General features: G+C 40.5%; 1 protein-coding gene across 2 annotated transcripts in view; it reads left to right on the top strand.

Annotated features, from left to right (window-relative positions):
• STXBP6 (syntaxin binding protein 6) overlaps window positions 1-23,100 on the top strand; it is a 235,936-nt gene that overhangs the window by 172,324 nt on the left and 40,512 nt on the right. For both annotated transcript variants that reach the window (XM_069463863.1, XM_069463857.1), the window contains 2 exons: window positions 9,308-9,438; window positions 10,392-10,557. In XM_069463863.1, the coding sequence (XP_069319964.1) occupies window positions 9,394-9,438; window positions 10,392-10,557 (211 nt within the window). In that variant the 5' untranslated portion in view covers window positions 9,308-9,393. The remainder of the gene's footprint in view (window positions 1-9,307; window positions 9,439-10,391; window positions 10,558-23,100) is intronic.

The following is a 23,100-nucleotide window of genomic DNA, read 5'->3' as shown; positions in this document are numbered from 1 at the left end:
CTCAGCCCTTCGACAAAGGCACCAAGCCCATCCATGAGGGTGGAGTCATCATGGCCTAATCACTTCCTGAAGCCCCCACCTGTCGATACTGTTGCATGAGGATTAAGTTTCAACATGAATTTTGTAGGATACACAAACATTCAAACCATAGCATTTAGTTTTATAACAAATTATAAAACCAGATACTGTAAGTCCTTCACCTTTGGAATTTATGTTTCCAAAGTTGTTTTGCTCTTCTAGTCTTTTGAATTTCCATAAGAATTTTCATAATAAATTTGTCATATTCTACAAAAAAATTCTACTGGAATTTTGATTTGGATAGCATTAAATCTATAGCTCAAACTGTGGAGAGTTGACATCCTGATAATATTGAGTCTTCTAACCCATTGCCGTGGTATGTCTCTACATTTGAATCTGTAGATTAATTTGGGGGTTATTACCATCTTAATAATATTAAGTCTTCAATCCTTGAACAGGAGATGTTTTTACATTTAAGTCTTCAATTTCTTTCAATAACGTTTTGTAGTTTTCAGCGCACAAGTTTTAAACTTCTTTGATTAAATATATTCCTAAGTTTGTCATTTTTTCTGATACTTATGTAAATGGAATTGTTTTCTTGTCTTATTAGCTATTAGTCATGGTTCTCCAGAGAAACAGAACCAATAGGATGTGTATATAGAGAAAGAAAGAGAATTTGTTTTAAGGAATTGGCTTATGTGACTATGACTTGCCAGTCCAAAATCTACAGGGTTGGCTGGAGGCCCAAGAAAGAACCAGTGCTACAGTCCAAGCATGAAGGCCGGCTGCGGGTAAAATTACTTCTTGCTGGGGGGAGATCAGTCCGCTGTTGTATTCAGGCCTTCACCTGATCGGATGAGGCCGACCCACATTAAGGAAGTCAATCTGCTTTACCCAAAGTCCATCAATTTGTAATAAATGTTAATCTCATCCAGAATCACCTTCATTAAAACATCCACAATAATGTTTGACCAAATATCTGGGCATCATGGGCCAGTCAAGTTGACATAGCCATTAGAGTTAGAGCTCTTTTTTGTAATTTTGTGGTTGCTTTAGAGTTTATAGTATACATCTTTAACTTAACATACTCTATCTTCAAGTCCTATTATACTACTTCACGTATAGCATGACAACATTCCAATAGTTTGTTTCCATTATTCCCATCCCAAATTTTTGCTATTATTGTAATACATTTTACTTTTTTATATGGATAAATTCCATACTACATTGTCATTTGGTAGGCAGGACTAGACTAGAGCATTACTCTATCTAGGGTGAATTATTCATTACTAATGAAGCAAGACCCTTCTGTGTATTCTACCGAGTGCCACGTGAATCTTGAGGCTTTCCAGTCTGGCTGGTAGAAGCAGGGACTATTCCCAGCCCTATGTGAACATGGAGTACTGTAGTCTCTATTCATTTTAAATGATTCTTTCTCTAACCTTACGTAGTTTCCTCGCATATGTGTGATGAGCAGCAGTCAGCTGAATACTCCAGGCCAAATCTCTGCAGATCTCTGGAGTTCTCTGTCTGTGTAGTTCTCTCCTCTCCAGTACTCCGTCCTGAGAATTTTAATCACCTTCGTCTCCCTGGGCCCTCGACTCTATCTTTTCAACTCAGAGAGTCTGCCAGTCTCCCCCTGGGTTCTTCCTTCCTGCACCACAGCCCAGAAACTCTTTCAAAGCAGTAAACTACTGAAGTCGTAGGGCTCATTCATTGCCATCTCTCAGGTATCACCGTCTTTCATTGCTTGTTATACAATACCTTGAAAACCAATATTTCATATATTTTGTTCATTTTGGATTGCTTCAGGCAGGAGGGTGGACATAGCACTCATCTTGATTGGACATAGTGACAGGATTGGAAGTGCTGGGTCGTAAAGTATAGTTATGTTTAGCTTTAGTAGCTACTGCCTAGCATTTACCAAAATTCAGCTAATGTTGATTTTCACTAATGTAGTTGATCTTGGTTTTAACCAGAACATGTTGCTGGATTTTACTCCCTAATCTCACAAAGGAAAGAATGAAGGTGGTACATTCTTAGTGATATCACTCACTTTTCTTTAGAACTTCAGTGATATATCCCCTCATTTAAAATGTATAATTAGGAGTACCGAGCAAGGGGGTGGTGGTGAGAAGGGAGGAGAGCCCAGAGAGCCGATGAATCTGCCTTTGCTTGACTGATAATGGTTATTGTATTTGACAGTTTGTGCTTGCTAAGTAGTAACACCTTTGAATTTTCCAAAAATATCACCTAGTGATGTTTTATGTTTAGTACCTGGTCCATTAGAAAATTCTCTGTCTGCTACTCTGCCTCCTTCAAATTTTAGTCATCCTTTTTTTTGGCAGGGGAGGGAGGGGAATGGTCTTTTCACACTGAAGGAAATCCATACCCACATAACCGTATAACATCCTTCCATGGTTCTTTTCGACAAAATACATTTTGAAAGATAATGCTCAGTGATGGGTACGTGGTATCGGGGAGCACAGTAGTAGGTCCAGCCTTCACCCAGCGGTGACCCAGTGCCCCACTTCCGTAACTGGGGAGGGAAAAGGAAGTAGAGGCTGCAGAAATGCTTCCATCTCCTCTCATTGTAAAGGGTTTGTGAGCTCTAAGAATGCTTTATCAGCTCTTCCAGGTAAAATGTGTATTGAATTTCTACCAAGTATGGTGTTTTCCTGAAGAGAGTTTGCTGCTTGGCCTACACTTTTCAGTATATAATGGGTAATATTAAAGGAAAACAAAATGTTTAAAGGAATCTCTTTTTTTTTAAGTTTTTATTGTCAGACTTTGAGCTTCTCGTGTATAAATTTAATACATTTTTTGAATCAGGTAGCTGTTTCTTTGATGCCTTTGTTTTTGGAAATTCTGTTTGTAAATCTCTCCTAAGAATAGATCAAAAATGAGGTTTACATCTGTTTCCAGAATTGAGGAAGTAAGAACATAAGACTTTATGACTGTAGTTAACCCCTTCTGTTATTTTCATCGTATGGTAGGTGGTGGTTGATTTAATCTCTTTCAGAAACCACCACAGTGTCACAACTCTGGGCATTTACTTTCTTGGGTTGGGCCTGTGAATTTTATTGTTCCATAGTTACAGTACATGAATCAGACATGTTATACCCTTTCTGTATAAAATATAAAGTTGACATAACTAATATTAACCAGGTTTTATAATTCATTGTGTGCTTCCCTTTTATCCAAAATAATTGATTTTTTCTGCAGATCTTTGAGAAAAGGCTAAGGAAGTCAAAAAGTCAAACACAATGGGAACCTTGGGTTGCTGAATCTTAAGACTGGAATCATATCTTTAAGGAGGCTGAAATAAATAATTTCTTAAGAGAGATGCAGCTAGAATAAGGATTGCAGAAAAAGAGATTGTTGTGAGAGGTTTTAACCCCCAAATTCCTCTCTTTCTGGTCTCCTGATATTTCTATAACTTCTTGGTTATTACCATTTTCTGCATTTTACTTGTAGTTCTCAGGATATTCCTCTTTTCCAGTAAGAAAATGATTGACTCTCTTAAATTGCAGCTTGATTTTTAAAACTGAACAATTGAACCTGAAATAAGTCTTTGGTTTGTTCATAGTTTCTGGTGGGCATGAGAACAGTTCTTTCTTTTGTTGAGGAGCTATTCATTTCTTCATCCACTCATTTATGCATGCATATATCAGTTAGCAGCACGTATCAAGTTATAATATAGAAGACATCATGGTCTTAGTTTGGCTAGGGCAGTGGGAAATGCAAGCCTTCTGGGGGTTAAGCTTCCTGATTTCAAGGTTAAAATTTAATATTCCAAGACTACTTGTGATGTATCTGAACCTCTCATTTACTTGAAAAACAGAATACTCTTTCAAAATAAAAAAAAAAAACAACACATATTTTTATTTATAAAAAGTAAAATTATGAACAGGGTAAAGAATATTAACATTAGAAAGGGCTAAATTTTAAAAATACCAACTAGATCTCATGGGCCTGTGACATTGAAGTTGTACATTACAAAAATAATGCTGCTTCCTTGTTGGTAGTTTGAAATATTAAAATCAGCTAGTACTTCCTGCAAAGTTGGTGTAGAGCAGTCACTTGCTCTCTTAATGTGTAGCTGTTTAACTGTTCTGGACAGGTTCTGTGCCTTCGTATTAAAAGCAGCCTTCCTATAGAATGTTTGCTACAAGATGGTTTTTATTCTTCTCTTTCTACTGAAAGACTTACCCAGACTTATTTAGAAAATGTTTTCCATACAAATGATTCCTGTTTTGGTATCCCTTTGGAGAAATTTCCCAGACTTTCCCTTAATCTCCTTTATTTCCTCCCCCTCCTCCTACTCCAATTTGGAAATGAGAATGTGATATAGGGGATACCTTGTTTAGTGATACCAAATAAGGAATCTTCTGTATGGAAAACTTTCTTTATGATTATCCCTTCAGTAAATTGAGGAAGGCAGCTTCCTTGAAGCCCTATGCACTGATTCTACTGCTTCCTTCCCCTTTAGGGTTAATGGAACAGGGCCTGCTGAAGAGCATCCTTCATTCTCCCCACTGGCTGGGTGCTCATGACTGAAATGCCACCATTTTTCTTGTTGTTCCTTTGAACTAAACACACACATCCCTTCTTCCTTAAAATATGCAGTTTCCAGAATACCCTGTCAGGCCCATTTGGGTCTTGTCAGGACTCTGGCCAAAGAACCCCCAGTACCCGAGATGGGGGGAGGCGACAGAAGGAGACAGGGAGGACCCCAGAGACAAACTTGACCATTTGATGGGTTTGGTCTGGTTTTGGAACTTAGGGTTATGTGCCCTGGGGAGTCTAAACACTTACTATGTCCCTAAATTATAACACATTGAGAAATAGTGTGAAAAGTAATAGATCAACCCTGTGTGGGAAGCACCATGCTCCATTTCCCACTAACTAGAGCAAAGAGGATGTTTCCCTGTTCTGAGAGCATTTGAAGTAACAATCTAGATATTTTTGCTTTTACGCTTTGTAAACATTCAGCCACTTTACCTGATAAAATTGCTGATGCAGCCACAGACCTGATCTGATATTTATTTCCCATGGATACTGTGAAATCTACCTAGAATTATCATACATTAAACTTTTGGAAGAACAGTAAAAAAACTAGCGCCAAATAATCATTTTTCACCTTGGCCTTTTAGACTGTTGCCTTTCCATGGCAGCACCCAGAAGGCATGCTCAGTCTTGCCTTTACTTCCTGAACGCACATTTCAGAGGATGTCTTTCTTTTTTCCTTTGTCAGTCACCTCCCACATAGCCAAAGAGCATCCCTGATAAGATTCTATGTGAATGATGCCCTTTTTTTGGCTCCAAATTGTTTCTCATTAACATTGTTGTTGAGGTCAAAATTAGACTCCAGCAGAGCAGAGAGCGAGATGCACCACAAAACGCTGACCTTCCCTTAACTGTGAGATAGTGACAGGACTGCGCATGATGAAATTTTAAGGTATCTTAAGCATGCAGGTATAGTAATTTATGCATTTTAGCTCCCTAGCCTCAACGTCAAACTGTAATGAGGATACTATTTGTCCTCCTTTAGCACCTTTGCTTTTTCTTTTCTTTTTTTTAGAGAAATAGCTAATAGAAAGTTATAAGATGATTCAATTTAAGTTCAATGTGTATAAAAGTAAGTGTACAAAAATATCGAAATATGAGATAATAGGGAATATAGAAGTGGTAAGTAATCATTTTATTTATATGCTGATTGTTTCCTTCAAAATAGATAATTTGTATCTTAGGCCATTTGGTGGCCAATTCCAAAAGGCAAAATTGATTTTCCCTTTTGGAATTGTTGAGAGATGATGCCGTGAATAATGAGATTTTAGGTGAACGAGTGTGGCTTTTTGAAAAACTTGATCTCTCAACCATTGGACCTTGAAATGGAAGATCAGCCTCTGAGTCATTGGCAGAGCATTTGCTCTTCTCACATTTTGCTTAACATGCAAGTAACTTGCATTTCTCTTTCCTTTCCTCGTCAGTCCTTGTTCCCTGTTCCACCAATTCTACCTTCCTGACTTGTTGCAGGACCAGGTTGGATATGACTAGGTGATACTTTGTTATTGGCTGGCTTATTGGTTTTTAATTAAATAGAATTTTCTGATTGGGACAGACAAGGCCAGTGGTCTCCACGTTTTGATTCTAGCCAGGTATCTGGTTGTATTTTTTTGTAAAATGTCTCATGGAAGGGCCATTTTTAAAAGACCTCCTTAGACCTTTAGCTCATGAGATGGAGATGTTACACCACTTGAGTAATGATGGTAATGATGCTCTGGATATAATGGTTCATATCACTGCTTCTTAACCATAGCTGAGATGTAGTATGACATCTCCATGAAAGCTAAAGAGAAGGTGTGGAGCTATTAAAACCACATTCCTTTTTCAGAGTTGATAGCAAAACGACCTAGAGTGGGTTGCCCCCATGCTCCTGCCTGCCTCTGATACCAGCGCAGGCAGCAGGGGCACAGGCTGATTCTGGGTGGTCTGCAGTGTTACCTGGGAGCGTCGTGCCCATTCTGCCCCTTTTAAATGCCTCTGTCTTTTCCTCATGAGTGTTGAAGGCATAACATAAATGCCCTGATTATCTGGCCTTTAAAGTTATTCACAATAATGAATTTGGGATTAGTATGGGGGTAACTGGACATACACCACTGTGATATGGCTTACCCAAGTGATTTGGTTGCATTTCCCAGGGTGTGGTATCAATCAGCTTTCCTTTGGAAGGAGAAGGTAAATTACTGTTTTTTAGTAGACATCTGGAATTTTGAGTGACTGACTTGTTTTTTATCAGCTATTGACCCCGAAAACATGGTTAAGTGGTTAAACCATGGTTTCTTCAAGTATGGTACTCAAAAAAATCTGGCAGTGGTATGTTTGTGCAAGTGTTTTGATTTCAGAAGGGGAAAAGTCTTTATTTAACTCTATATAATGTGTATATAATAATGTAATTTTAAGGCATCTGCTTCAAAATAGAAACTAGGATGTTGAAGATAATAATAAACAAAAATTAAACCAAACCAGGCTCATTGCCCAGGAAAACTAGCCAGACTCTAAGAACAGAGCAAGGAATAAACTAACGGGGGAAAAAAAGACAGAAATGGACAGCAGTGCAACTGCCTCCATTAAAAGTGTCTGCTCTGCAGCATGACCGCTGTTGAGGAATTCCTTGGGGACATTTGTCATTGTGGGTGGGGTTCCTGCCTGCCTCATTTCGATGACAAACTTCCAATGGAACTTGCCTTCCTAAACTGTAAATTCTACACATGCCAGTAATACACAGTGATCTTACATTGTGTTTGAGCTTTAAAAATGCTGTAAACTACTTGGAAACAAATGGACCAGAAATAAAAACAGGAGTTCATAACTTTAACTAAAGTTAGAAGGAAAACCTTCGTGTTTCCCAGGATACTTAACTGCCATCTGATTTACATAAACAGAAGAGGAAATCCTCTTTGTGTGTTTATGGGTGTGTGTCTAATACAGGAACCCGTGTTTTCCTGTTATTTAAAAGCATTCTTTAATCTTTTAAGCACATTTTAGGACCTGCATATATTCCAGGTGCGTTGTTTTCTTTAACATTGAAATATAAGAGCAGGGTATGACCACCAGAGAAAACTATTTGGTCTCCCCTTTATGTCATAGAAGACACAAAAAATAAATGAATCAGATGAAATAGATGGACAGAGCCCTGGGAAGACTGGTAATATTGCCTGAATTCCGTTAGGGAAATGGTTATTCCTAATGGGACTTAACAGGCTTGGAACCTGATAAAGAGAGGCGGTTTGTGAATAGACGACTATAAAATTTCCTCTGATCGTGGATGTTAAGGGAATGATGACTTTTTAACCATGAAAGTAAATGTAATTGGTGTGAAATGTTCAGAAGCTTTTAGCCAGGTATAACTGAAATAATTGGTAATAAACCAAACCATTATTTGAAGTTAAAAATAATCTTTGCTAGGTTCTAGTTAGGAACAAAGGGAGAAGATAATACTGAGGTCATGAAGACAGTTTTCGGTGGTGGGAAAGTAGGTTGTCACCAGATCTAAAGGCAGAGAAGCCACCTTTTTCCCCCTCTGGGTCTCTGCTCTTCTACTTTCATGACCCCAGACGCTGAAACTGCTACAGGCCATGGGACACATGAACCACAGGGCCTTCTTACCACCAACTGTGACTGGAGCAGGTGCTTTCGGTCCTTCATCCCTCAAGAAATCTTTTTGCCACCTGTTGAGCATATGCATAGTTATTTGAAAATATGGAATCTCTGGGGTTATTTGAGACAAATAATATGCCATGGATGCATCGTCTTCAGCAAGTCAGTGAGTAGGATTGAATTCATTACAACCAGTGGAGATTTCCACTTTCCCTGCTTCCTTTAGAGCATCATTTCTATTTAAACTTACTAATTCCTACAGCCAGAGCTTATGAGGAGCTTTTAGGGAAGCCCTTTTACGACCCTTAATTACCTCCCAACTTTTGAGTCTCTAAGTCATAAAGTAAGCAGTTGCAGAAATAGTCGGGGTACCTCTCTCCTGGCCCTGAAGCTTGACATCAGTCTGAGAGGTGATGCTGTCCCTCTTCAGCACAGAAGAAGTTGGGGGAAGAACTCACTAAGGCTGGGAGAAGAAATTGTCCTGGTCTTGCAAATGTGGAGACCGTGGGAATTTGTGTAGGAGATATGCCCAGAATGCCAAATACAGTCATCATTAGATGCAAACTAAATACAAAGACACAAACTGCACAATTTATAGAGCTGAATAGTTCTCTTTTTTTTTTTTTTTTTTTTAAGTGAGTATCACTCCTTATCACTGAAGACTGAGTTATTTACACTGGGCTATAAATTAGAGATTTGCACTGCAGTTCTCTAGGAGAGCCAGTAACCTGCATTGGCTTTAAAATTCAGCTTTCCTAATGAACTCTACCTGATGCCTGTCAGCCCTGCATGCTTCTTTTCTTGCAAGCTGTAATTGTGCACTTGTAGCCTCTATTAAAGGTGCTTGATGTTAATTCAGTTAAATTGTTTTTAGTTTGAATGGATGAAGACATAAATGGACCAGCCCTTATAATTATAATTATATTGTAAATTGCTTGAGAGTGGAGATTATAACTTCTATTTCCTCTGTGTTCACCCTTCACCAAAGGCACGTATATTCATTCATATTCTCTCCCTCCCGTTCAATGTACATACGCACACTAGGGGTCATACAGAAACAACACCGAATGAGAAAACAAACCACCAACCTGCAGATGCACTAATCTGAGCAATCTCTTCTTGGCAGTGACAAACAAGAAACCCACACAGGCGTCCATCACGAAGGTCAAACAGTTTGAAGGCTCCACGTCTTTTGTTCGGAGATCACAGTGGATGCTCGAGCAGCTTCGCCAGGTTAATGGTATTGATCCTAATCGGGTGAGTGAATTGTTCAATGCTGAGCAAAGGAATTGTCTTCACAAGATGACTCTGATTGACCTTGGTAGTGGTGATTTGAATCATTCTTAACAAGGCTATTTCTCTGTTTCAGTTACATGACTAAAAATTTCTGATGCCTGTTCCCTTCTTATGGGAAATTATAAATCTTTTCATAATGTTTAACGAAGGAACCTAAGGGGATGCATATTGAAGAAATGCTGCCAGTCATGTTTATCAACAAAGTACAAAAGGCAGAGTTAAGATAATCATATCCATGGTTATCAGTATGAAAAAGACCATGTTCATCAGAGCTTCATTTATTTCCTAATGCCACCAGCAATGAGGTTTATTTACCAAAATCAAATGAATGAATGGTACCTTAAAATTATGCATTAATATAATATTCCACTGGATTTAGTAAGGTAAACATTTTATGATATTACTGTCTATTCAAAGTGCATGCCCTTCTCTTATACACACCCCACACAAAACATCAATAATGAAGCATAATAAAGTATGAACTGTTATTATATACAGTAGATATATTTAGGGAACACATATTATATTCCCTAAAATAATAAAAGGGAATCTTCTCCCACGAAAGTGTAGGAGTAAGATTAATATAGGTCACTGCTGAGAACCTGAAGGAATCTTTTTCCATATAATCGGGAAGACAATAGGTGGTCTGAATTCTGGCATCAGTGTGTATTTAGATTATCTCAACTTCTGTGATCCTAGCTTGCTAGGGACATCTATAAATACTGTAAGGTTCGGGGTTTGCCTGGTAAACAGAAAAATGTGGAGTTTCCATACCCTTGGATGCTAATAAAGAGGAGCCTTATGATTGGGATCAGAGTCTTTGTTTTAGCCTTTATGAGTCCTTTGAACGGGGCAAGCTGGAAGCGGCAGTTGTTATAGATTAAGATCAGTTATTATTTCACTATCTTTTCTAGGATTCTGCAGAGTTCGATTTGTTGTTTGAAAATGCTTTTGACCAGTGGGTAGCCAGCACAGCCTCAGAAAAATGCACCTTCTTCCAAATCCTCCACCACACCTGCCAGAGGTACCTCACGGACAGGAAGCCGGAGTTTATTAACTGCCAGTCCAAAATTATGGGAGGTGAGTGGACATTTGTAGGACTTCAGTCATCCTGTTTCCCTAGGTTCACTTTTATATAAAAAGTAGGTGTCCAGCAGCATAATGAAAGACAAAAACAAGAGAAGAATCAATATGCTCAGAGCCAGACAGCATGAGAACCATTCTAAGGAGGTCGTTGTATATTAAATCTAGACACTGTGCTATGTTTTCACTCTTATCCAAAAGCTGGTCTTTTTAGAAGAGTTACCCACTAGCTAAGATTATTCATACTATGGGAACAAACCAGTCCCTTTATTAGAAAAAACTTTTAGTTTAGTTTCTTTACTACTTTTTCTATAACTTCATTGCAGAACACAGTTTTCTGGGTTGCTTTTTCCTATTATTTCTCAAGATGTTTTACAAGTATTAATATAAAAATCCCAACAGATGCTATCTTTCTTTCAAGTAACAGCTCATTTATTCCTTGAATGGCATACAGAGCTGCGTTGGGTAAGTGCTATAAGCCAGTGTTACGGGTGAGTGGCAGCGTTGGCAACATAATGAGAAACAGTTAGAGGGTGCTTAGCACATTTCTTTTAGGCGGCATTTCTTTATAAAAGAATTGAAACTGTGCTAAATTTATAAAAAAGCCTTGCCAACTCTGTGAGTTGGGAAAGAGCGTTTCTGTCATTGGTCTTTTCAGTGACCTGTTTTCTTGGGTTTTTGGATTTCTTGTTTTTGATTTTTTTTTTTTTTTTTTTTTTTTTGCATGATTAGATCTTCTCTAGCTTCACTCATCACTTTTCCTTTTTTTTTTTATTTTTATTTTTTGTTTGTTTTTCAGCTCATTATGGGGGTACAAAAGATCAGGCTATATACATTGCCCATGAGACAGCGTCTTGCTCTGGCTAGAGTGCAGTGGTATCATAATAGCTCACTTCAACCTCAAACTCCTGGGCTCGAGTAATCCTCCTGCCTCAGCCTCCCAAGTAGCTGGGGTGCATGCCACTACACCCAGCTAATTTTTCTATTTTTGGTAGAGAGACAGTCTTGCTCTTGCTCAGGCTGGTCTCGAACTCCTGACCTCTAACTATCCTCCCACCTCGGCCTCCCTGAGTGCTAGGATTACAGGTGTGAGCCACCACACCAGGTCTGTTCTCTTAGTTTTGAAAGACTTTTTTTTTTAAATGCCCCATGTTTGCCTTACTCAGATGTTAAATGAAGATCACATTAAAGATTAAAAATTCTCCTTGGGCTGTATAGATCTTTCATATAAACATGGGGCAGAATCCACTATTCTTTCTTAGCAACTAACTCACATTGTCATTTTGCTATTAGTCTGCTAGTTGTTGTATGGAGAAGTCACTGTTCAATTCTTCATTATTATCCACTGAAGTGTTAGTATTCCTCTTAAATAGGAAGTTGCTTACATCATAAGAACCTTGAAAGGCTTTCCTTGGGCATTGATGCAGACTCTACCATTATAGTTTTTTCTATTTAATCCTAGAAAACTATAAGAGGTCATGAGTAGTACATATTTTCTTCAAAGTGACCACATCCTGTGGTTTGAAAGTGAAAAATATTAGACATAGATGTTTAAAGGACAGGGAATTTCAAACACTGACCTATTTGGAAAATGTAATGAGATACAGAGCTCTATCATCTCTGTGCCCCCAGTGCTCTTCATGTGACTCCTGCTTTGAAAGCCCAGCCTTAACAGACTTGGCACAAGATCGAAGCACACCAGGCTTAGGACCACAGATGGCCACATTTTTAGTGAATAGAAAGTTGGCCAGGAAATCCCACGTTTCCCTCATCCTTCATTAGGTGGGATCTGCTCTGCTAGCCTAGGATCAGGTTTGTTTCTTGATCCTGCTATGAAACACTTTCCTCATCCTTGTCCATATGGTCAGTAGCTTGCCTGCGTAGGCATGTAAGCACAGAGTTTTCTCTAAAAATAACCTGACATTATGTATTTGAAATTTCAAATACATACTGCTTTTGGAGAAAGACTCCCCTCAAACGTTCTACTTCTTCATTTTCCATCCTGAGCAAAGTAGCCAGAAACAGACCCAGTGACGTGGGTACTACTGCACTTCCTGAGAATGGAAATGTGGATGGAAGCAAAAGGGCCACAGACTCACTGTCTTTGCAAGGGGAACAAGGTACCCTCTTCCTGCTAAGGCTAGGGATAGCTCTGCTCACTCTGTTCTCCTCCTCCCCTAAGGGACTGTACCAGGCAGACCCTCTTCTCTGCTGCCTCTAAAGCTCTCACTGCTTCTCTCAGAACAGGTCCTTTCATTCATTCATTTGCTTACTTGCAGTTCATCATCCAATTACACAACAAATAAGGACTAAGTATCTCCTACATGCTAGTCACTGTCCTAGATATGGAAAATAATTCTATATTTGGTCCCTTAATATACCCTAATTGCCACTACCCAAATCCCAGACTGACGGACCCCCAATATGTTATTTGTTTACCTTCCTGAATATCCTCAAACCTTCCCACACAGACCCACCCTGCTGCTTCTGTCAATCGTTGACCCAGTCCTTTGGGTGTCATTCATTGCCTTATGAACCCCAAATGATGCAGAGTTGAGATGAGAACCCACGTATCCAATATGTTAAATTGTTGGTATGTGTATTGGATAAAGCTAAAGATTGGTCTCCTGTAGTAAGAAAAAACAAGACCAAGTGCCAGAATTGGCTTTGCCTCTTGTGACTGTGGGTGTTTCTCATTCTCTCTAGACCTCAGTTTTCCCAGGTGTGGCATGTGCAGGTTAGAGTAGATGATATCTAAAATCGCTTTCGGTTCTATCATTTTGAACATCTATAATTCCTAAATTATAGTTTTATTGTGTAGGTTAATTGCTTCTTAACTGAAGAATCAAGTAAAAGATTTAGTGCAGTTAAATATTGACAAGTCCTGGATTCCTAAGGAAGGCAAAAAAACGTTTGAATTCAACATGTTGTAATTTGTTGGCAGCACATATGTCCTTAATGAATGCAGCCTGTCTTATTTAAACAGTTTCTTATCCTCTATAACAGTTGTGCCAACACACCCTGATAAATTAGTGTGCTGATTCGTCTTCCTTTCTGCCAGTTATCACAGTTGTAAGATTTAAAGATTAAGCAATTCTGGGATCACTACATTCTGATCTCTTTAACTTTTGGGTACCTTCTCAGTCTTTAGCAGGTGAAATCTGTTCCCAATTTCACAATATATTTTGCTCTCTCCTTATAGTATGGGCCAAAAGTCCTAGACACAGTTGTTTTTGTACTGTGAAATAAGATAGTTTTGTGATTTTAGAGAATTAATATTGGCATGGGTATGCTGCCCTACACCAGGTTCTGTACATATGGTATCTAATTTAATTTTTATAGCAGCCTTTGGAAAGACAATTTATTTTCTCCATTTTACAGAGAAGGAAAGAGGATCAGAGAGATTATTAAATAGCATGCCAATGGTCATATAGCTAGTTAGTGGTAGAGATAAGATGCCAACACAGGCCCACTCCACTCTAAAAGCATCTTCCTCGGGGCCACTGAGTGGCATATTCTAGGAGACACCATTGATGTTGTCTTTGTTATGAATGGTGCCCCCTGGAGTTGTGCAAGAATTGTTAGAACTATTTTGGCTAGCACATTCCTAGATATTAAAAAAGGGAAGTGGGAGAAGATGACCAGCAATTATGGATAGTTTTAACTTTCTTATAGTTTTGTTGCAGGTATATATTTAAGATAATAACTTTTAATCTATATTTACATCCTAAGAACAATGGAGTCCTCAAGGACCTTTAAAATCATCTTGCTTTTTGTTATTTGTTTGTTTGTCTTTGTCCCCCAGAACTTCAACAGATTAAATAGATGAAAGCATGGGGAAGGTGCAGCAGCCCAGGCCACCTGCAGAGTCTCTCAGGTACTCTGTGTCAACCTAAAATAACCAAAATGGTCAGAATCTAGTTTAAAGAGAGTTTATTCAAATACAAGGGTTGAGGACAGGCCCGCCCAGAGAGCACATATGGAATGGCTTATATAGACAAAGCTTAGGAAATTTTGGCAAAATTTCAACATCTCTCTGTGTAAGGCTTAATTTATAGTTACAATGATCTGATTAGTATAGATGGTCCTTTTCTTTTGGTAAAGATATATTTAACATTCCGCACTAAAGATGTAACTGTCATAGGATCCTTGTTCAGAGTGCCTTCTTTTTTTTTTTTTTTTTTTTTTGTTGAGACAGAGTCTCACTTTGTTGCCCAGGCTAGAGTGAGTGCCGTGGCGTCAGCTTAGCTCACAGCAACCTCAAACTCCTGGGCTCAAGCGATCCTACTGCCTCAGCCTCCCGAGTAGCTGGGACTACAGGCATGTGCCACTATGCCCGGCTAATTTTTTCTATATAGATTTTTAGGTGTCCATATAATGTCTTTCTGTTTTTTTTAGTAGAGACGGGGTCTCGCTCAGGCTGGTCTCGAACTCCTGACCTTGAGCAATCCACCCGCCTCGGCCTCCCAGAGTGCTAGGATTACAGGCGTGAGCCACCGCGCCCGGCCCAGAGTGCCTTCTGATCTGAGTTAGGTATAGGACAATAAAGGAGGCAGTTAATCTATAACAAAGATCAATGATTGGAAGGGGGAGGTCTGGTCTCTGGTCCTTCCTAGTCATTTACAGAATAAGAACAATGAGGAAGGAAGTTAAACTATAATCTAAGCAGAATTGCAAAACATGCTACTTGACTCAGATCACAGTCACATCTCTCACAAGGCTTGAAGTGTGTTTGGAATTCCAGCAGCTTTTAAATTTTATTTATTTTCACATCTGTATCTGGCCCAACCCTGCTATCGGAAAAACTGAGGCTCAGCAATTTTGAATGACTTTTATCAAGGTCAGGGAACTAGAAACAAATGCACCTGACTTTCACTGAATGACACTTTCTCTATTATCAGTTCAACATAGGTTTATCATTTAAACATCTACAATTTCATGCCCCTCTACTCTTACATTTGTTGATTGTGTATATCCCATATGACCACATTTTTCTTTCTCTCTTGAAGAAAGTGAGTTACACAGAAATGAAATGGATTCTTTGGCATGTTTGAAAATCTTTCTCCAAAATGATATTTCCGGCCGGGCGCGGTGGCTCACGCCTGTAATCCTAGCACTCTGGGAGGCCGAGGTGGGCGGATCGTTTGAGCTCAGGAGTTCGAGACCAGCCTGAGCAAGAGTGAGACCCGTCTCTACTAAAAAAAATAGAAAGAAATTATATGGACAACTAAAAATATATAGAAAAATTAGCCGGGCATAGTGGCGCATGCCTGTAGTCCCAGCTACTCGGGAGGCTGAGGCAGGAGGATCGCTTGAGCTCAGGAGTTTGAGGTTGCTGTGAGCTAGGCTAACGCCACGGCACTCACTCTAGCCTGGGCAACAGAGTGAGACTCTGTCTCAAAAAAAAAAAAAACAAAATGATATTTCCTTATCTCTAGAAGACAGACTGGGAAGCTTTGATCTTCTGAGGCTAGTTCGGGAAAGATGCAAGTAAAGCCTACAGGGCTACTTGAAGGTCCTCACAAACTGCAAGAGGGCAGGCGGCTCTACTGAAGTGTGGAGGGAGGGGTTCCTTCTCACACCCCTGCCAGCATCTCTGCGGCTGTCTTCTCTTCTCCGGAAGGCTGGAGGATCAGTAAGCTAGGACAAGGTCGTCCAGCCTTGGTCATTGTTCACCTCCGCTCTACCTCTCTTTTAGTTCATTAGACATCAGTCACCTTTCAAAAATACAAAGCCATTCATTTAGTTGCTAGGTAATAACCTACAGAGACGGAAGGCAGAGGTGTGGCGCCAGTTCTGGCTGCTGAAATGTGAAGATGGTGTCATGAATGATAGGGGACCGTGAAAGTGAAGTCTCAGGTTCAAATGGGTTGGATTTACTTCTTCTGAGATAGTAGCTTTTGTTTTTCTCTGTGTTTATTGTAAGTAGAGATGATGTTGTACTGTTATGTGTGTGACAACATATTTTTGTACTTGAAAGGTGCCTCAGAGGAGTTAATCGCATGTGTAGAACCTTAGACCAGAGGAGGGACTTGCTTTCAGCTAATTCATTTTGAAGAGACATGGTCTTCTCCAAATAGAGCATCAGTTTAGTTCAAGGGCATGTTATATTACATGAAGCTCCCAAGAGAGACTTTGTTGTTTCACTTACATCATTATTCTTAGTAAAACGTGAGGAAATCCCACATGGCTCAAATACTGCTATTTTATTTATGCTGACCATTCATACCGATTATTCTTGGCCTAGTATTTATATGTCAGCTACTGTGAACTGTATAGAAAACTTCAGTGGTATTGGCAACTTCTGTGTTAGAACCGCAAAGTAGGTTCTTTGCAAACCTGTTTTCTTTTACAATAAGTGGTATGAATTATTTGCAGGGGGAAAAAATGACTTATTGTTCAAGACAAGTATAAAATGAAGTATATCCTAGCGTTTTTCTTGAACTCTAAGCCCAGACACATTCCCTTATCTCTTATTCTTTCATCTGTTTTATAGGATGATCCCTCAGTGGGCTCAGCCTACTGCTGTTTGAGGCCTTGTTGTGCACATTTCCTCATTGACCCCACAAGCATTTACTCAGCACTGCTGTGTGGGGTGTAAGGGTGAGGGGAGACATGCTCTTCCACCCGAAAGTTCACAAAAGATCAACTCACAATTAAGATAGATTAATAAGAGAAAGGTTTATCTACCATGCGCATGGAGAGAATCACAGAGTGATTACTCAATATCCCAGTGGGAACCAGATATTTTTATACCTGCTTTTTAGAGGGGAAGAGGGAAGATGAGGAATATAGGTAATTCTGTTTAGGGGCAATAAATAAATGGATACTTGGGAGAATGAATGGATGGGGGGGAACACATTGACTTGTAAATTAACCTGAGAGACAGGTATTGTATTTAAAATAATTTGGGCCAGGCCTGGTTGCATTCTCAATTTTCTTTCCTACAATACAGTGAAATAACAGGGAAGGGAAAGGAAGTCAATTGTACTTTTCCAAGGGCCTGTTAATCTCTAAGGGCCTTAATTCAAAATACCAAGGAGTCATATTTTGGGGCAGAATTTCCGGAGCTCCTTCAGAGGCACTGAGCTAGCTGTGGAGATCCGACTACAAAGTAGGCACCTTTGCCAACTTTACTTACCTTTCTGGGCAGACATCAGATGTAAACAGGTATAAAACATTGCCATGACAGCAAGGTGATGGCTGAGCTGAATTTTAAAGGATGGTTAGCAGTTTCCAGACAGACAAGGGCAGAATGAAATGAGCTCTCTCTTATTGCAACAGTTAATTCACACAGTTTTATTTCAATGTTAGCTGTTACTGAAAGTTCGGTGCTTGTCCCTGAGGCAAAATGAAGAATGAGGACAAGTGGTTTGAGGAAAAGGAAAGAGAAGTTTATTAATTTTCAGGCAAATGAGGAGGATGGCAGACTCTCATCTTAAGAATCATTGGCCCCCTTTTCAGCAGAAATACAGGGTTTTTAAAGGAGGTTTTCAGTTTCGGGCTATTAGTATTTAACTATACCATCTCCAGTGAAGACAATCTTGTGACCTCTGTCCAGATAATTCTATTGAGCTATCTCTTATGGTTCAAGATATTAGAAAACAAAGAACACTGCTCTTTCCCTTTGATTACTGGCCTTGGGCAGGAATGCAGGTTTTTATTCCTCAAAAAGGGTGAGGGGTTTTAAGGAGGCAACTCATAAAACATTTTGCCCTTTTTCAGACCCTTACTTCTGTTACATAGTCCCCACTGTCAATTTTACCTTTCCGTATCTATGGGAGGAAGGGTGATGTAATCATTGAGCTACTTCCTACTGAAGTGGGGTGATGTTTTAGATGGAAGGTTTGTACTTAATTATGCCATTGCTCTTTCTGGTTTGTACAAAAATAAAGGATGCAACAGATTACCAGATGAAAAAGAGCATAAGCAACAACTACAACCATGAGGATTGACAAGGCCAAATGGAGGATACCTGATAAGAAAGATTTTACCCCACTTGGTATCTAAGACACCAGGAGGACTGTGGGTCCTTACTGTCATCTTGTATATAATGTCTGATACAAGGGTGGGTAAGATAGAAACATGGGCACAATAACAAACCCAGCAGCAAAAATCCTCATTGAGGAGTTGTCTCTCTCTGTCTTCATAGGGTCCCTCCCATTTGACCAGTTGTTGTTCGGGTCCTTATTCTTTCCAAGCTTTAAGCAACACCCAGTCTCCTGGTTTAAAGGGGTGCTTTCAACTGGAGCAGGGACCTGAAAGAGGCAAACTCATATATAGTGGTTAGTATTTCATTTATTTGTTTGATATATTGCTTTACTCTATTTTCTTCACTTATGGTTATATTACCATACTTACTTTGGGGTGCTAGGAAGGGTCTCCCATAAACTATTTCATAGGGGCTTAACTTAAGCCCATTTCTAGGGGCTACCCTTATCTGGAGGAGGGCAGGCAGCAACACCTTATCCCACTTTAGATGGATTTCCTGCATCAATTTTGCTATAGTTTTCTTTAAAGTATGATTGATTTTCTCCATTTTTCCCAAAGAATGAGGTTTCTAGGATACATGCAATTTCCATTCTAGATGTAGGGCTTTACTTACTTGCTGAGTTACCTCCAATATAAAGGAGGGTTCATTATCACTCTGTATGGAGGAAGGGAGCCCATACCTTGGAATAGATTCCTTCAGAAGGATTCTGGTAACTTCAGATGCTTCTCTATTCAGGTAGGATAATCCTCTACCCAGCCTTAAAAGGTATCTACTAATATTAATACAAGCAAGTATTTGAAGTTTCCAGCTGTTTTAGGCATCTGAATGAAATCAATTTACCAGTCATCAAAAGGGTGGGTCCCCACATGTTGGGTTCCCTGTGCAGCAAATCGCTTTTCTGTTTTTGGATTATTTCAAACAAGTAAAGGGCAGTTATTTTTCAAATGGTGTCCTCTTAAATGAGGTCCTACCAAATCCATTAAGGCATCACGTCCATAATGTGTGCATTCATGTAGGTGCCTCATAAGGGGCCAAACCAAGGCTTCAGGTAGAAGAATGAGTCCATGAGAATTCTGTCTCCACTTAGCTGTGGCATCCCAAGAATCAGAGCCACAGTCTTTAGCACTTTTTTTCACCCTCCTTAGTGTAGTGGGGTTTGTATTGATCTAAGCCTGGGTGGGGTATCAAGGCCCCGAGGAAGAGATCACCTTTAACAGCCTCCTCAGCAGCCCTGTCAGCAGCCTGATTTCTTTTTGCAACATCAATGTCTCCTTTTTTGGTGACCAGGATAGTGCATGATGACCACCTGCTTAGGCTCAGCCACAGCCTGCATCAGGGCCATTATTTCAGTTGCTTACTTGATATCCTTATTTCCTGCCATCAGGAGCCCCCTTTCCTTCCAAATGGCATGCACAGATCCATCCTGCTAAAATAGCTTCCAGAACCTCTAAACAGTCATGCTATAAAGGCTCATTCTCTTCAGCTGGTAACAGGGTGGCTGGATTGATAGTAGCCACTGCCCCAAGGCAAGAAGGCCATCGTCTCACAGTATGGTCCTGTTGCTTTGACAGGTATGCCACTGACCATGGGATGTCTCCCAGCATCTGTACTGAGACTCCAAGACTTATTCTTGTTTTTCTCATGAACACATAATTTATATTCTTTCTGCAAGTCAGGCAACCCCAAAGCAGGACAGTCATAAGACTCTGTTTTGGTTTTTCAAAGGCATTTTGACAGTCTGTGGTCCAGATCAGGGGCTCCACATCTTTCCCTCTAACGGCCTCATACAAAGGCTTTGCTATTAGTACAAAGTTTGAGATCCAGACGCAACAGAACCCTGCCATTCCTAGGAACCCACACAGTTGTCTTTTATTTTGGGCACCTTAAGATTCAAGATGACTTGCTTTTGGTCTAACATTAGGCTGTAGGTTCCCTTGCTAATTTGGAATCCCAACTAAGTAACCTGCTGTTTGTAAATCTGCACCTTTTTGGGTGATATTCTATAGCAGAATCCCTTGGTCCAATTGTAGGTTCTGCCAATCCCTGGCTAAGCTCTCACTAAACAGGATAGGAGAGTTTTTAAACCCCTGAGGCAACACAGTCCAACAGTGCTGTGGGGTCATCCTAGTCTCAGGATCCTGCCATTCAAATGCAAAAACTGAGTACCATTCATCATTAATGGCACATAGATCCTGCACGAATCTATACTCATTGGTGTGGGGTTTCTTGACAGGAAAAATTAGTGTACTATAAGGGGACTGACAGGGCCAATTAGCCTGTGCCCTGGCAATCCTCTTAATTGGTGTACCTGTTCACGTCCCAGGGTCCTGTTGGCCATGTGGCCTTACTCACTTTTTGGTAGACCTCAGGAGGAATAGAACTTGCTTCTTGTAAATGCTGCAGTTACAGTCAAAGATGTGGAAGTCTGCTAAGGCCCAAACTTCAAAACAAACTGCTTTGCAGTGGCAGCTTCCTGTGTGCTTCACCAGGCCCTGGTATTCAAAACCAATAGGAGCTTGGCAAGTGCCCTAGAAGGTGAGCTTTTGGAATAGCTCCTAGTGCTCACCCAGGTCCAGCATGGCCACCAAGGATTTTGGTGGCAGCTCCCCAGGGCCCACTTCCTGGACCCATGACAACAATTTTCTTAGCCTCCAACAGCTGCCTCACCACTGCCTGGCCCCCACCCGCTGCCTGGCTCGCAGAGCACCATGCATGGCTGGTGCTGGGGGGCCAGGGTGGCAGCTACAGGAGCCCTGGACCACTTCTATCCACGCAGCTTGACAGCGGCCGCACTTCTGTATCAATTAAAAAGTCCACTTTTCCAGTCCCCACTGTCAATCTTACCTAGGGCTCCTGTGGAGATACTTAGATTGGAGCCAGTAGTGAGGCATGGAGCCCTGGGCCCCCTCCTTCGTCATCTGAGTCCTGGACTCTCTGTTCTTCTCTAGTGTTTTATACTTTAAAGGCCATATCAACAACCTGCAAGGGATTTATGCCAATTGCTCATTCTAATGCTGTAGGTTCCTTCTTATATCTGGAGCACTCTGCCTTATAAAAGTCATGCTAACCATGCACGTATTTTCAGGGGCCTCTGGATCTGCAAGTGTATATTTCCAATATGCCTTATAGATGTGTTCCAGAAAAATTCAGAGAGATCTTCATTAGACTTTTATTGTAATTCTTGGACCTTGTTTAAACTCTTCTGTCTAGGCAGTCCCCTCCAGAAGCCTACAAGGATACACTTTCAGTAATGATTTATTCTCACACTGTCTGAATCCACCTTAGGATCCCAATTTGTGTAAGTCCAATAATTCCCTGCGAGCTATCCTTGCACATTCTAGCCCCCTATCTGATACTGCCACAGTGGAAATTCCCCTGCCCCAGCTATGGGTGCTCTCTGGCCAAATTGAGTTCCGTGCTGGGTCTTGAAAGGAGAGACCATTCCCACTTCCAAGTCATTACCCAGTAGGCATGGGACTGAAGAATTAGTTCCAGTCACACCCTCCCCAACCCCTCTCACGGTGCCAAGATGGTGGAGGCAGAGGGCAACAGAAGTTGCCCCAGGCCTGGCTCTGCATGGAGCTGCTTCCTGGGCCATCTGCAGGGTTCCGATGGGGCCAGGGGCCACAGCAGATGGGGCAGCAGGCCCCCAGCAGTGCAAGCTTGAGTACAGCTGAGCCCATAGGTGCCTTCCCCAATGGGTGGAGAGCTGGCAGTGGAGGAGCAGGTTTTGTGACATTTAGATTGAAAGGGCTTATGGGATCTAACCTGGTTCATTCCTATCCAATTTTATCACCCAGAGTCTGACCATCCTTACCATTAACTTTGTTGTAGGCCTTTTAACCTCTTTATTATGCAATTTCATGAAAGATTGTACATATGGGATCTCATCCCATTTACCTGACCTTTGACAAAATAATTCCGATTGTAAGATAGCATCATAATTTAAGGTTCCATTCAATGGCCACTTCTCCTCACACTCCAGCATGTACATTGGCCAAGCAGTATTACAATGAAACACCATTCTCTTTTTAGACAGACTTATAGCTATAAGTTGGCTATTTAGCCAAGAGTCTCCCTCAGGGGCTTTCAGATGGAATAAAAACAAACCGAGCCTCCCTTGTTGAAACAAAACTCGCAAGCAACGACAATAAACACAAGTTGACAATTGAAACAAAACTCACAAACAACAACAAACACAGATTGACATGTAGACAATACAGAGAAATTCCAGTTTAAACAATCTCAAATGCCAAGGCCTGCTAAACAAATGGGAACTGTACAAACAAGAACTGAATTCTCCTAATCTGAAAGGGAATGAATTCCCCATGTTCTCTAGTTCTGCTCAACTGTGACTTCCACCCCCATGGTACCTACAAATGCCCTAATACAGCACTGGAAGGTTCACAACCTTCCCTAAATGGGTGGAATCAAGGGCCTCTGTGCACACCAGGAAACTGACCAAAGGGGCCAAGTCATCCTGACTCTTCCCTAATCCATTTCCTTTTCCTCAGTGAGGTCCACGTTGTGAGGAGTTGCATCTAATT

This window comes from Eulemur rufifrons, chromosome 2 (assembly GCF_041146395.1).
Source record: "Eulemur rufifrons isolate Redbay chromosome 2, OSU_ERuf_1, whole genome shotgun sequence".
Taxonomy (NCBI): domain Eukaryota; kingdom Metazoa; phylum Chordata; class Mammalia; order Primates; family Lemuridae; genus Eulemur; species Eulemur rufifrons.
The sequence above is the reverse complement of the archived record's forward strand: the minus strand, read 5'-3'. Positions and strand labels throughout refer to the sequence as shown.